Genomic DNA, 14,463 nt, shown 5'->3' with positions numbered 1-14,463 from the left:
GTGTGTGTGTGTAGTGTGTGTGTATGTGGTGTGTGTGTGTGTGGTGTGTGTGTATGTGGTGTGTGTGTGTGTGTGTGGTGTGTATGTGGTGTGTGTGTGTGTATGGTGTGTGTGTATGTGTGTGTGTGTGATGCTGAGCTTGATGATGAGGTGAGTGGCTGTGTAGAAGTACAAAGGGACAAAGAGTAAGAGGGTGTTGCCAGAGCCTGTTTGTCTGTTCTCCCTGGGTCCTAGTGTCTTCAGAGGCAAGAGTGCCCCTTTCCTCTGGAGAGCAGAATGAACAGGTCTCTTATGGTCTCAAGATCTACTGTGAGAAAGAGAAATAGGGAGTTTCAGAGAGGCCTGCCTGCTTCTACAGTGCTTTCACATCCCTTTAGGTTAAAATATTCAGTATGCGGCCACATGTGGTGGTGTACAACTTTAATCCCAGCATTTGGGAGGCAGAGGCAGGCAGATCTATGAGTTCGATGCCAACCTGGTCTATAGAGGGAGTTCCGAAACAAACAGGGCTACACAGAGAAGTCTTGTCTCAAAAGCAAAACAACACTAAAAAATATCCAGTATGCTGACTTCCATGCTTTGCAGTAGAGCAGCAGTTCTCAACCTGTGGATCCAAACCCCTTTGGGGATCAAAGGACCCTTCAATAGGGGCCACACATCAGATATCCTACGTATCAGATTTTTACATTACAATTCTTAACAGTAGCAACATTGCAGCTATAAGGTAGCAACAAAATTAAGTTTATGGTTGGGTTCACCACAACATGAGGAACTATATTAAAGGGTCGCAGCATTAGGGAGGCTGAGACTTACTGGGGTAGAGGGTTCTTAGCCCTGTCTCAATTCATCAGTCTAAAAATAGATGAAATAAGAGCAGTGCTAAAAGCAATTCTTCACATCCTTTCTTATAGTTATAAAGCACTAAGTGAATGTTTCCCTGGTCCAGAAAAATCATTTCTCTCTGCTTGGAACTGTGCCTTGCTACATGCCCACCCTTCTCTCAGACAAACTTCAATCCACATTCATTAACTAGCCTGAAACTTTCTCATGAATCTCACACTAATTAGTAGGAAGGACAGAAGGACGTTCGTGGCACTTCGAAATCAAATTAGATGTAGACAGCATCTAACAAATACTGTTAGAATAGTGTTTGATATGATGTGATCAGTAATCTATTGACTTGGAAATGAATCCCAGTGGACACAGTTGAATAAATTCTTGCCTCTAGGAAGTGCAGCGTTTTCCACATTTCTCCTGTTCTTCACAACACAAGTCTCTGGTGGAAATGTTTTCTTTCATAATGAAGGTTAACAGGAGACACACCTAACTGTTTGAAATTTCTCCTCCATGCTATGGATCTGAAGGCAGTTGTTCGTGTTTATTGATAAATATAAATTCTAGGAGGTGCTGGGTGATTGGAAATGCCCCAGAACTGTTAGCAATGCTGACAACTAGAGTCTGTTGGAGACACTGAAGGAAAAGACAGTGGGTCAATGAAGCTGTTGGAGGAGGCAGTAGAAGAATCTGTCCTCCCTAGAGATGTGCACTGCTGTGTTTAGATGGATGGAGGCCAATCTGAGTTTCCCTTCCTGTCCCTCTTCACACAGCTCTCCCAGTGCACAACTTGCTTTGAAGATAGTGGGTCACTGTGGTGTCTATTTTGAGCTTTGTTTAAAGACTACTAAACACTCTATGTGGTTAAAACTCTGATAAGCAGCGATGGAAGGAATTGGGCATATGTCTAAAACTTAGTGGTATACAAAACCTTGTGTCACTAGCTATAGAGGAAGCATTTGTGTTTCCTTTTCTGTCCTGCCTTAGACTGGAGAAGCCCTACCCTGCACCCAACTAATTTTAAACAGCTTCATCCTGTTGCTCATTGCATGGTACGTTTCTTCTCAGCTCAGTGTAAGCAAGGCACCTACTCTTCCAGTGGGCTGGAGACCTGCGAATCGTGTCCACTGGGTACTTATCAACCCGAATTTGGATCCCGGAGCTGCCTCCTATGCCCAGAAACCACCACAACGGTGAAAAGAGGAGCCGTGGACATCTCTGCTTGTGGAGGTTATCACCCATGTTTTAGATGCTTATATTTATTTACATATGCTAAGTCCTCTGCATGGAGGAACGGGGTGCTTTTAACAAAGCCGAATGTCCACAGTATGCAAAGAATGTAAATAACTGTCTTTTCTTGGGGAGTTCCTTGTTTCCAGCTGGTCAGCACTTCAGTATAAACAACAGAGTCTCTGTATATAGCCCAAGACTTCTGTAATAAGCATGAGGTTGCATGGTACCACAGACGTGCAGGTTTATGGGTTCTGTCCCTGGGGTATTCATGCACTGGGTAAATGTGCATTTCTACCTAGTATTCTGGAATGCCAACCTTTACAATTTCCGGGATCACACTGTGGCAGCTACTGGTTTAAACAGAAATGAAAAGGTCAGCATTCCACTTTGAATATCTCGACCACCCTAGCTGACTATAGTTACCCAACCAGAAATTCCTGAAAATGTAAGCAAACAAGAAGATAAAAAGTTCACACTGTCTCAAAGCCAGAGTTGACAGTCAAAATTGATGGATGATATGGGTTGCAGAGATGGCCGAGTTACTACAGGCTTGCTGTACAAGCATGGGACCTAAGTTCAGATCAACAGCACCCATGTGAGAAGCCAGGCACGGCAGCACACATGTATTCCCAGCAGTGGGGGTGGGGGCAGGAACAGGAGGACTCTGGGGCTTGTTGACCAACCAATCTTGTCTATCCATGAGCCCCAGGTTCAGTGAGAGATCCTGTTTTAAACAATAACATGAAGAGTGATAGAGGAAGACACCCAAAGTTGACCTTTTGCAGCCTCCCACACACACAGGTATACACACACATGAACATATACACACATATATACACACAAACACACTCAAATGTCTACATACACATGAACACATACACAAATGCATCATAATAACAGTGTACACACACATAAACATACACACACTCATGAACACACATATAAACACACACACACATGCACACACACGCACACACACACATTCAACCTGTTGCTAGAAACTCCAAATTTGTTTCTCTGTAAAGCCAGTGGAGCTGTATTTAGAGTAAATGGTTGGTCAACTGCCTCTGAAGTAACAGAGGGTAGCTAGAAGAGCAGGTGTACGTGATGACATTTAAAAGTGTGAGTCCTCTCATTCTTGATACTTTTATTTAAAACTTAAGGTTTACAGCCAGAGAGTAAAAAGTTGTTTTCTTATTGGAGGGGTCATGTTCCTAAGAGCCAGCCTCCTTCTAGCCCTGCTCTCCAGGCTACACAGCGAGGCAAGCACACATCTCCATACACAGCTATAGACATAAAGAGACCAAGATTCCTGGGAACTGGCCAAGAACGGAGTTTACTTGTGACCGAGGGTGGGGTGTGTCTAGAGCTGAATCTGAGCTAATGGAATCCTCATATGGGAGATAAATGTTTTAGACTTAACAGATTCCTTGAGTAGTGTTCATCAACCTACGGTTTTACCAAAGCTTTGAGAAGAGAATTTTTCTAAACGGCGGTTGAAGTGTACAAACCTTGCCTGTTGCGTCAAAGCAACCTCCAGTTTTGTTTTATGTTTCACTTCAGTGTCAGATAAAGAAAAGCCTCACAATATGCTTGGGATGGATCTGCTAAGTACTCTCTGGTTTTGCCACTATGTGAGCTAATTTTGAAAGAAAGTCTGCAGTAAAATAATTCGGCCTGTGCCCCAACTTCCTCTGACCACAAAGCAATTGGAATGTTTTATAGGGAACTGAATTCATATTTGACTTTTCTTCCAGTCTTCTAAGCAAGCCTTGAGGTTTGTTCAACATTAGCTTTGCAATTAAGCAGTTCTAATTCCCAGAATGTGGCAGAATTCTGGTAAACGCCCCCACACCTCCTCGTATTCCCACCATAGTTAGCCACACTCAGTTCACCATGAGGAGAACCGGGACTAGCTCAGCATCTTCTGTAGGTTGGGACCAACACTGTTGTACTTTAAATTGAAGTATATATGATTTATAAAAATGGACCTTCACATACTTTCTCTTAGTTTTCATCTCCCTTCCTTCCTTCAATCTATCTTTTTTGTTGTTGTTGATTTCCTTTCGTTTACATTGATTTGTTTATAGATGTGTTGTTCAGGTTTTTTGTTTGGTTTTGCTGTGGTTGTTTGCTGAGTTTATCTTACATTTTGAGAGGACCAGAATTATACCATCTCTCACTCTGACCCTTCAAGAGGATGTTAAAATGGGAACTGAGGGGGAATTAGTGACCTCTGGCACTAGCTTTGGAAACATATTAACTTGTTCATCTATTTATTTGTATACATTTAGCAGGCATGGCCTATGGCATGTCGATCCCATACCTATGTGCTCACTGAAGTCAAACAAGCTTACACATCACACCATCTTACATTATTATACTTTGTTCCATGGGAAAGGTTCCTGAAATCTATGCCATTGGTTTATAATACAGTATTATCAAGTGTCCTGTAAACTTATGTAAAGGCCAAATTTATTGAGATCCATGGCTACATTTGTTCTCCTTAACACCATCTATAAATGATACTTGCAAGGTAATAATTCCCCCTGGTTATCTCAGTACACTGTTTCAAATTTGGCCTTCCTATTAATATTAGTATTAAGTGAGGTTTCTACATTCTTTCCTCATGATCAGAACATTAAGGCATGTTTATACTATGTATGTTTAGCTTTGTATTATGTACTAAAGAGTACTGATATGAAAATATGAGCCTGTCTGCTGCATATATAAATATAGACGCAGCATTTCTCATCGTATACATTGGTTGGCTGATTTAATTAGGTGTCTGGGACTTCCTTTTCCAAATCTAAAGAGCTGACACAAGTGTTTCAGTAACTTTCTCGAAACTGAAGTCTAGGGAGCTTATTTTAAATGTAATGTGTAATTCCATGCACACAAATGATTTCTTTTCTTCCCAGTGCCCTGCCCGGTAGGAGAATTCTCCCGTTCCGGGCTAACACCCTGCTACCCTTGCCCTCGAGACTATTACCAACCCAATGCAGGGAAGTCCTTCTGCCTCGCTTGTCCCTTTTATGGAACTACAACCATCACTGGCGCCACGTCCATCACAGATTGCTCAAGTAAGTTCAGCCTTCATCTACAAACCCCATGTTGAATCTTACCTGTATTTGCCTCTCTGGTTCCTTCTGCTCTCAACATCACCATTAAGGTAGATTCTGGTATCTGGGCTTATTAATTCATTCTTCTGTGATCTTTTAAAACAATTTTATTACATTTATTTATGTATGTCGTACCTGTGTGTGCTCACTCACGCATGCATGCATGCATGCACGTGCCACAACTCTCATGTGGCAGGAAAACAATGTGGAGGAATTCACATACTTTACAGCCGCTACCACGTGTGTGCTAGGATCTAACTGAGATGGTCACGCTTGTCGGCAAGTGCCGTTACTCAGTATGCCATCTTACCAGATGACTAAGGTCCTCTAGATGACAAGACTAGAAGAATTATTTTGGAAACATTGCACTTGGTAATTAATACTTCTCCCCCAGAGCCTAGGATGGAATGACATGCCTCCTGTGACTGTGTTTTCCTGTGTAATATTACTGAAACAAAATATGTATGGCTTGACTCACTCTGCAACCAGATCTTACCCAGAGTATCTCGAGAGAGTTTAATTATGGGCGATACCTACCACACGCTGACATTCTGCCCGTTTGCCTTGCTAGGTTTTAGCTCTACTTTCTCAGCAGCAGAAGAAAGCATAGTGCCCCTCGTGGCCCCTGGACATACCCAGAACAAGTACGAAGTCAGCAGTCAGGCAAGTCTGCTTCCTACACAGAACATTTCTTGGATGGGATGCTTGAAAAATAATTTGCCGTTCTATGTATCACAGAATAGATGGGCTTGAAACATTAATCAGATTATGAATATTGTGAAGGAATATTTCATTATGATTCTTAATAAGAATTTTTAAAAATACAGCTTTAGATGTTCTTAGTATCAAAATTTGGAATTATTTTCCCAGAAATGCCTGCTCAGCACTATGTACATGTGGGAGGCTTTGATCCCTAATCGACCCATTGCTGGAAAAGGGGGTCAGGGGTTGGTTTACCAAAGGCTTTTTTTTAAAATAGAGGTTGAAGATAATTCAGCTTTTATTTCAAAATTATTTATATATTTTTATGACCAAAGAAATTGTTCCTTGGGATAACACGTGAAGAATTAAGTTTTGTCACTCAGGAATATAAATAAGCCAATTGTTCCCTCTGTGCGTGTGCATGTGAGTGTGCTTGAGAGTGCATGTGTGTGTATGTGTGCGTGGTCCTGGGAATTGAACTGACAGACTCACAATGGCAGGTAGGTGCCCTGCCAAAGAGAATATTCCCAGGCCTGCTTTCCAGTTTTGTTTTATTTTTTAAGATGCTATGTCAGATATCTTGGGTCGATTCTGTCATTACTCTTAATTCATCCTACTTGAGACCTTTGCCATTTGATGGTTTTAAAGCCAATGATACTGTATTTCTTCTGTCATCTTCCCACAGTCTACCATAGTAAGCTGCTGGAAAGTGAGCTGGCTGGATACAGAGAGCTGTAGGACCCTCCAAAGCATGGCATGACGGAGTCCACTGGCTACTTTTAAATAATGGACTTCACACTGAGGCTCTATAGTAACTGGCCTTGGTTAATCCCTGAAGGTCATATATTTCAAAATCATCTCTAAGGGATTCTAACATGCAACTTACACGTAGGAACACTGCATCTGTTTACCTCACTGTAGAATCATCATTTATTCCCATGCAGGCTGCTATGATACAGCAGTGACCCCAATAGCTTGAATGAACTCACCTGGATGCACAGTGGCAACCTTCTAGCTCCTCAGTAGGAATGCTCTGAAATGACCTGAGTGCTTCCCTGTAACACATGTCTTTTCTGCCCCTGGTAGGTCTTTCACGAATGCTTCTTAAACCCCTGCCACAACAGCGGGACCTGCCAACAGCTTGGGCGTGGTTATGTCTGTCTCTGCCCACCTGGATACACAGGTACCATAAAAGAATACTAATTTTATCATGTTTCATGTGAAATTGGCACGTGTAGCGAATCAGACTTTGTGATGCTAAACGCAAACCATGTGAGACACCAGACAATGCTAATGAGAGGAAATATCGGGCTGAACAAGATAAAAGGCATGCGTATCTAACAGTCTTCTTTGTACAGTTTGGAGGGAAAGTGGGGGAAAACTTCATTATGAAGTTAACACTATAACTGGGGCGTTAAGTGGAATAGTCTGGGAGTCCTATTTAAAGTTTTGTTCTAACACAAATTAAACTCATGATGTTCAACTTTGTCCAGCACAAACATTTTAAAACAAATTCCTAGTTTCTCTCCTTGTTACTCAGCTGTGAAGTTCTTCTTCACCCATGAGATCTATACTTTGTTTCTAACTTCAGAACACCTGGGCTTTGGACTAGAGGCTCTAAGAGTTATGTTTACTTGTAGTTTGGTTCACATTGCAAATGTGTCCAGAAACAATTTTAGGAGAAAATAAACTATATCTTAAAATTACAATTAATTAAAAAATAATCTCTTTTTTTTTAATATGTCTTTTGCTTCAAATGAAAAAGTTATGTGACAAACTCTGAAAGTTTTTCATGGAAAATTATATTTAAGTAGAATTCACCAAAAAGAAATAGGCCAAAGGAAATTTGGAAACAAAAGACATCTAACACTAGCAAGAATATAGACATTCCAGTTACCACAATTGGATCTTGGGTGTGCTTTCTTTTTTAAAAAAAATGTGCTGACATTTCATAGGAAATATAGAACTTGCCATGTTCATGGTACATGCCTGTTATCCCGGCATTTGGGAGGCAGAGTCAAGGGGATCTCTCTAAGTTCAAAGCCAGCTTAGTCTACAAAGTGAGTTCCAGGCCAGCCAGGGATACATGGTGAGATCCTATTTAAATAAGAAGGAAGAAGGGGAAGAGGAAGAGAAGAAGTAGAGGGGAGGGGGAGAAGGAAGAGGAGAACAGGGGAGGGGATGGATGGATGGATGGATGGATGGATGGATGGATGGAAGGATGGGTGATTTCCGAGGATTCTACACGTGAGTGGCCATTTAAAGAAAGCATATAAATACCACTACTCATACATTAGTGTACCATAACTATTTGGAAGGCTTGAAATATGGCATTTCTCTTTTGTCTTGAGGTGATGCTGATGCTGATGCTAGTATCTGAGTCCAGCCAGCAGAGAGGGATTTTGATAGAGCTGGCCCAGCAAACTTGTGTGCATCCTATGGAAAGATGATGTCCCATTGCAGGGCACCTACTTTATGAGCTCAGATTTAGCAAAACTTGACCCCACCCCACCCTTTGAGCCAAGTGACCTTAGTAGCAATTCTATGTACTTTTGTGGGTTTATTTTAACCTTATGATTAATTATAATTTGTGGCTCCAATTTATAATTATAAGTTTGCCTCTACATTCTCTTAAGGATTTAAGGTGCTTTTCTGTTTCACATGGAGTGTTCTAAGGTATCTTAAGTCTATATGGGAAGATGTAGTTCCTTCATTAAACACAGCTGGATGCCAGCTCTCCCTTACACGCCTAGATTATGGAGATCATTACTTTCAAATGATCACCAGAGTTTATTACTCCCTTCCTTTGACTTATCACTTAGTGTTTGATTTACATTTTAGGCTTAAAGTGTGAAACAGATATTGATGAATGCAGCTCGCTGCCTTGCCTCAATGGTGGAATTTGTAGAGACCAAGTTGGGGGATTCACTTGCGAATGTTCATTGGGCTATTCAGGTAAGGGGCGTGGCTCATGGCTTTGCAATATAAACCTAGTCTTGTCTTGCATCACTTACGTACATTTGAAAAGTGTTTATTATATTGTTATGTGAGGAGAACAAAGTATCAATTTGTCAGTTTTAAATTGCTTGTGGTTTACAAAATGGGCAGGCCTGGTTCTCTCTTCATCTGCAATTTGTGACCCTCTGAGTGTCAGGTGCGGAAAAGGAAGAACAGGAAGTTAGAGGAGACATTTTCTTTTCTCGTGGTAAACAGGTCCTTCCATAGCTCTTCACTGGTACCTTACTAAGATTTTGAACTCTGTGTGTGTGTGTGTGTGTGTGTGTGTGTGTGTGTGATTGTTATTATGAAACAGTCACTTTTGTCCTGCTTTTCTCTTTAACTTGAGGGTATATATATATATATATATTTATATACACATATATATACCTGCATATATATGCATATATATGTGTGTGTGTGTTGTGTTTTAAGTGAGAGAATTGCCACGTCCAAGTATCCTCCCTCCAAAATAGTTTAGAAACATCAACCTGATTATCAGTTCCCACGTTAAATTCCACTATAATGATTCTAGTATTGATAATGGATTCTCATGAAATAGAAGGTGATTTATGTCCTTAGAAGTAGTAACAACCTCATAGTAGTGTTATGAAAGCAGTGGAGACCATATTAACAAGTTATCTCTATACCTAACGCATGAAATGTTATACTAAATTATACTTAAATAACTATTTTAATTCAAGCATCAATATTATATTCTGTATTTAGTAAGTCTTTTAAAATCCTTTTAAACATTTGACAGGACTATATTTTAAGTATTTTATCACCAAAAAACAATTTTCATAGTGAAATAAAAATTTTTAACATAATGTATGGTGGCAATCCTTTGAAACCACTTCTGTTTTGTTCATTTGGGATCCATGGCATGATGTTAGCCCTAGTCTTATGCAGAGGCACACTGAATTCATACAATATAATTATAGGTTTTCTAGAAGTCTAATTCAAAGATTTTTTTTAATTTATAAACTTTTCATTCAAAAAACTTGCAAATTGAAAAAACATTAGACTAAATTAACCAGACCCAAAGTCTATACATCTCAATGAACTTCTGTGAAATTTGAATAGTGATGCTAAAGCCTGGACTGTCACATTGGATTTTACACTTTTACTGTCAAATAGATATTTATGCACTTATCAAAAATCCATGACAGAATTAGAACAGAAAAACAATTATGTTTTTATCCTCTTTCATAACTCGTGCCCCTGGCCTGCATTCAGGCCTTTACCATCCCCTAATATTCAGCCTTGCTCATTTGCCTTTCCATGTGTTATACTGTACCCTTGTGTTTATATACATTCCAAGATTTGTATAAGAAAAAGTCCTAAAGACTGAAAATAGCTCTGAAGTTCCCTCCAGCCGGCAATCAGGCAGATGCAGTGTATGCCTATTCATCTTTTACAGGAAAAGAGATAACCTTTTGTTTAATGAGCACAAATTAAAGTGTGTGGTTTACTTCAGGGGCTGTGTCCCATGTAACTGCCGAGAGGTAGACATGCTCAGGTTCTGACTGTGGGACTGCAGGTCTGCACACCTGCTGCCTGCACTGAGGACATGTGTGTTCGGCATGTGAACCCAGGTGGTCCCACTGCCGGATGCCTAGCCATATCTATTTTATTTCCCACACTTCCTCTCCTTGCTCACTGCCTTGTCGTTATGGCTGCATTTCCATAAGCAGCGGAAAGATGATGCATCTCCGCATACAGTTCTCTACTTAAAACTTGGGAGCCACTTTCAATCTTTAGGACTTTTTCTTATACAAATCTTTGAGTGTGTATAAAAAAGTGTGCATGAGGTACAGTATAATATATAGAAAAGAGAACACAGGTTTGAAACAGAGAAGTCTTTAGACAGAATGACATGTACTAGGAGACATGTACTAGGAGAAAATGAGACCCAAGCTTCTGAATAGTATACATTTATTAGGTGTGCAGTATACTGGGCTGCTTATGTTTTTGTAAATAGCTATTGAAAAGAAAATACTCATTATAGTTTGATTTTCCTTGCTGTGAAAAAACACATTGACAAACAATCTGGCAAGGAAGGGTTTATTTGAATTAACACCAGATCACAGTCCATCACTGAAGGAAGTCAGAGGAAGAACTCAAAGCAGCAACTCAGAGACAGAAGGGTGCTCTGCTTGCTGGCTTTGTGCTCTGGCTCATGTTCAGATGGCTTTCCTATAGAGCCCAGACCCACTTGCCTAGGGATGGTGCTGCCCATGGTAGGCTGGGCAATCTTCAATCATCAATCTTCAGGAATGACAATGTCTTTCAGACCTGACCATAGGCCAGTATACTTGAGGCAACTCTTTAGTAGAGGTCCCACCATTCCGGGTGACTCTGGGTTTATTAGGTTGTGCCGCAGACCCTCTGGGCCCCTTTGTCTTCGTGGAATGGGTCTCTAGTCGCTGGTGGGCAAAGCGTCAGATGGGATGAAAGACAGACAGATGCACACAGGAGAGGTTGTGTAGAATCTGAATGTAATTTGTCAAATCAAGCATCAGACTTTTTATACAGAAGACAATAAGGAAGTTGGGTGACACACTCGCAAGCTACAAAGAGGTTACTGGATTCTTACATAAAACAGAGGAATGCAAACACAGAAGGTCTAACAGGAACCACCTGGGATAGAATTCATTGTTAACAACTGGGATTAACAAGGGCTCCACCTAAGATTCACTTAATCTTAGAAGCCAGGGTCAAGGGCTTCGTGCCCTTGCCATAGTTCCTATTTTAGTCTATTGTATAGTCCACCTTCCCCTTAGGCCATTGTAAATACGTGTGTATTGGTATAACTCCGCTATAGTTCTAAGTATCTATTCTGATTTCTCCTTTGGTCTGAAACTTCCTTCTTCCTTAGTGATGGTAAATTCCTGTGTAAGGGAGTGACTTAGCTTTTATTCAAAGTGATAGTGTAGTAACAGAGGCTATTCTGAATGTCAGTGAATAGCAACATTCTTACTGAATTACAAGCCTATGGTCTTGCTCAAGAACGTTCTAGGACTGTTGGAACACTGGCTTTAGCTATGTCAGAATTCAATCTTAAAAGGCACTTATAATAGGATAATACTAAAAGAGAGCACGTGGATCCATACACTAGACTAACTCGGGAATGGAAAATTAATGTATGGGTTAGAGAGAACGCCAGACTCCAGGAGCAAGTTTCTGTGAAACTCTTTTGCCTCGTGAGTAGCTTTCAAGCCTCAGCCTGTCAAGCTTACTCGACCAGAGAGCGTGGCAAGGTTGACAATCAATAGTAATAGAACAGTGCTTATTAAGTCAGTATGAGTTCATAGGTTTGTTAGAATTGCCATCCTCACAATCTTTTATTGATAAATTTTCTCTTTAGTGTAGTTTGTGGTAGGATATATATGCTACTATACGTGTGTCGTGCAATTCCATGTGTGCCTTGGATTTAAGCATACTGTACTCTTCAAACATTACTTGAATTTGAAAGTTTTGCCACTCTGGCTTATTTCTGACCTGTGCTTGGTAATAGCACAGACCTGGTCTCTGTTCTGCACAGAAGTTTGGCTACTGTTTCCTGGACTTCCAGAACAAAATAAGTTATTTTCTTTATTCAGTATTTTCTCCAGTACTTTTTGTCAATTTTGTGCCATTACAGCTTAACTTCAGAAGGAATGCACAACAAAGAATGATAACTGTTGAACAGATAATGTGAGAAAACAACTTTAAGTATGATCACACATTCTTAAAAACATGGTCAGAGGGCCTGGAGAGATGGCTCAGTGGTTAAGAGCACTGATGCTCTTCCAGAGGACCCAGGTTTAATTCCCAGCACCCATATGGCAGCTCACAACTGTCTGTAATTCCAGATCTGACACCCTTACTCAGACATGCATACAGGCAAAACACCAATGCATATAAAATAAAACTAAGTTTAAATACACACACACACACACACACACACATACACACACGTGATCAGGAAGACATAGGCGTCATTTCTCAGTGTATGCCAAATATGTTACATCTCTGGGTAAACTTTTTCTTCTTTTGAAATTCAAAGATTAAAGAGAAATATTTTGCTGGGCAGTGGTAGTGCACACCTTTAATCCCAGCACTCGGGAGGCAGAGGCAGGTGGATTTCTGAGTTCGAGGCCAGCCTGGTTTACAGAGTGAGTTCCAGGACAGCCAGGGCTATACACAGAAACTCTGTATTGAAAAACAAAAGAGAGAGAGAGAGAGAGAGAGAGAGAGAGAGAGAGAGATTCGAAACTTTACGAGTTCATTTGCCATGATTTCCAATTCCTGTTTTCACTCTAAACAACTTGCTTTTAAAAAAATACATTTAAAAAAGTTACATTTCTCCAGATCAAAGGCTCTATGATTTTTTTCAGGTCAAATATGTGAAGAAAATATAAATGAGTGTAGCTCCAGCCCTTGCTTAAATAAAGGAACCTGCACTGACGGCTTGGCAAGCTACCGCTGTACCTGTGTGAAAGGGTACATGGGTAAGACGTTTGCGTTTCTTTCCTTTCTCTAAAGTTCTGTAAATAGAGATTACTGTATTGACTAATTAATGTATCATCTAGATATTATGTTATATAGTACAATATCTAAATGAATATAATATCTAAATAGTATATTTGGAGTTTATGAGCATACTGTTGGAGATAAGTCACGTAAATGACATTCATAAAATGAATGTAAATGATGCAAAATAATATATTTTACAAACTGATGAGAGAAATATGGTTAAAGAAATATGTACTTAATTGTTAGGGAATAAGTCTGCGAGGGGAAAAATGCTAGGGAAGGAAATACATGAGGCCAAAAAAAAAAAAAAACCCAAGAAAAAAAAAGAACTAAATTTATCATCCTTTCGAACGTTATTTTAGCTCCACGTCCATTGCTAAGCATAGTGTAGAAGAAAGATAAAGTGAGCTAAGGATTGAAACTGCAGAATCCAGAAACGACTCAGCAAACTGCGAGTCATCTAGATGCAACAAGCTGCATCTAGAGCAGGTTTAGTGGCAGTGGTTCTGCCAAGGAGTCACATGTGGCTTGTTTTCCTCTGGAGGGACCCATCCCAACTCTCTCTCATCCTCTCCCATCCCCAGGTGTACACTGTGAAACAGACGTCAATGAATGCCAGTCGAGCCCCTGCTTAAACAACGCAGTTTGTAAAGACCAAGTTGGGGGGTTCTCGTGCAAATGCCCACCCGGATTTTTGGGTACTCGGTGTGAAAAAAATGTGGATGAGTGTCTCAGCCAGCCATGCCAAAACGGAGCCACTTGTAAGGATGGCGCCAACAGCTTCAGGTAAAAGACCCTGTCTAGAGTTTCACTTTCTGTTTCCTTGACTGAGCAGTCACTGTAGAGTCGGAATTAAATGCAAAGCCCCAAGTCAGATATCCTCACCTACTGACTCAAAAAATGGCTCCGTAGAGTCTCACCACCTCTTGCAGGAAGGCAGGGCTAAGGCCTAGATGTGAGCCTATAGAGATTCTGTTGTTCTTGTTTGGTGTGTGTGTGTGTGTGTGTGTGGTGTGTGTGTGTGTGTGTGTGTGTGTGTGTGTGTGTGTGTGTG

At 40.6% G+C, this 14,463-nt stretch overlaps 1 protein-coding gene across 1 annotated transcript in view; it reads left to right on the top strand.

Annotated features, from left to right (window-relative positions):
- The window catches only part of Svep1 (sushi, von Willebrand factor type A, EGF and pentraxin domain containing 1), a 167,566-nt gene that overhangs the window by 94,446 nt on the left and 58,657 nt on the right, over window positions 1-14,463 (top strand). Inside the window, exons 18-24 of the mRNA XM_021160495.2 lie at window positions 1,903-2,064; window positions 4,989-5,150; window positions 5,761-5,852; window positions 6,978-7,074; window positions 8,733-8,846; window positions 13,271-13,384; window positions 13,994-14,195. Coding sequence (XP_021016154.1) covers window positions 1,903-2,064; window positions 4,989-5,150; window positions 5,761-5,852; window positions 6,978-7,074; window positions 8,733-8,846; window positions 13,271-13,384; window positions 13,994-14,195 — 943 coding nt within the window. The remainder of the gene's footprint in view (window positions 1-1,902; window positions 2,065-4,988; window positions 5,151-5,760; window positions 5,853-6,977; window positions 7,075-8,732; window positions 8,847-13,270; window positions 13,385-13,993; window positions 14,196-14,463) is intronic.

The sequence above is a fragment of the Mus caroli genome, chromosome 4, assembly GCF_900094665.2.
Source record: "Mus caroli chromosome 4, CAROLI_EIJ_v1.1, whole genome shotgun sequence".
NCBI lineage: Eukaryota > Metazoa > Chordata > Mammalia > Rodentia > Muridae > Mus > Mus caroli.
This window is presented reverse-complemented; position numbering and strand designations above follow the sequence as displayed.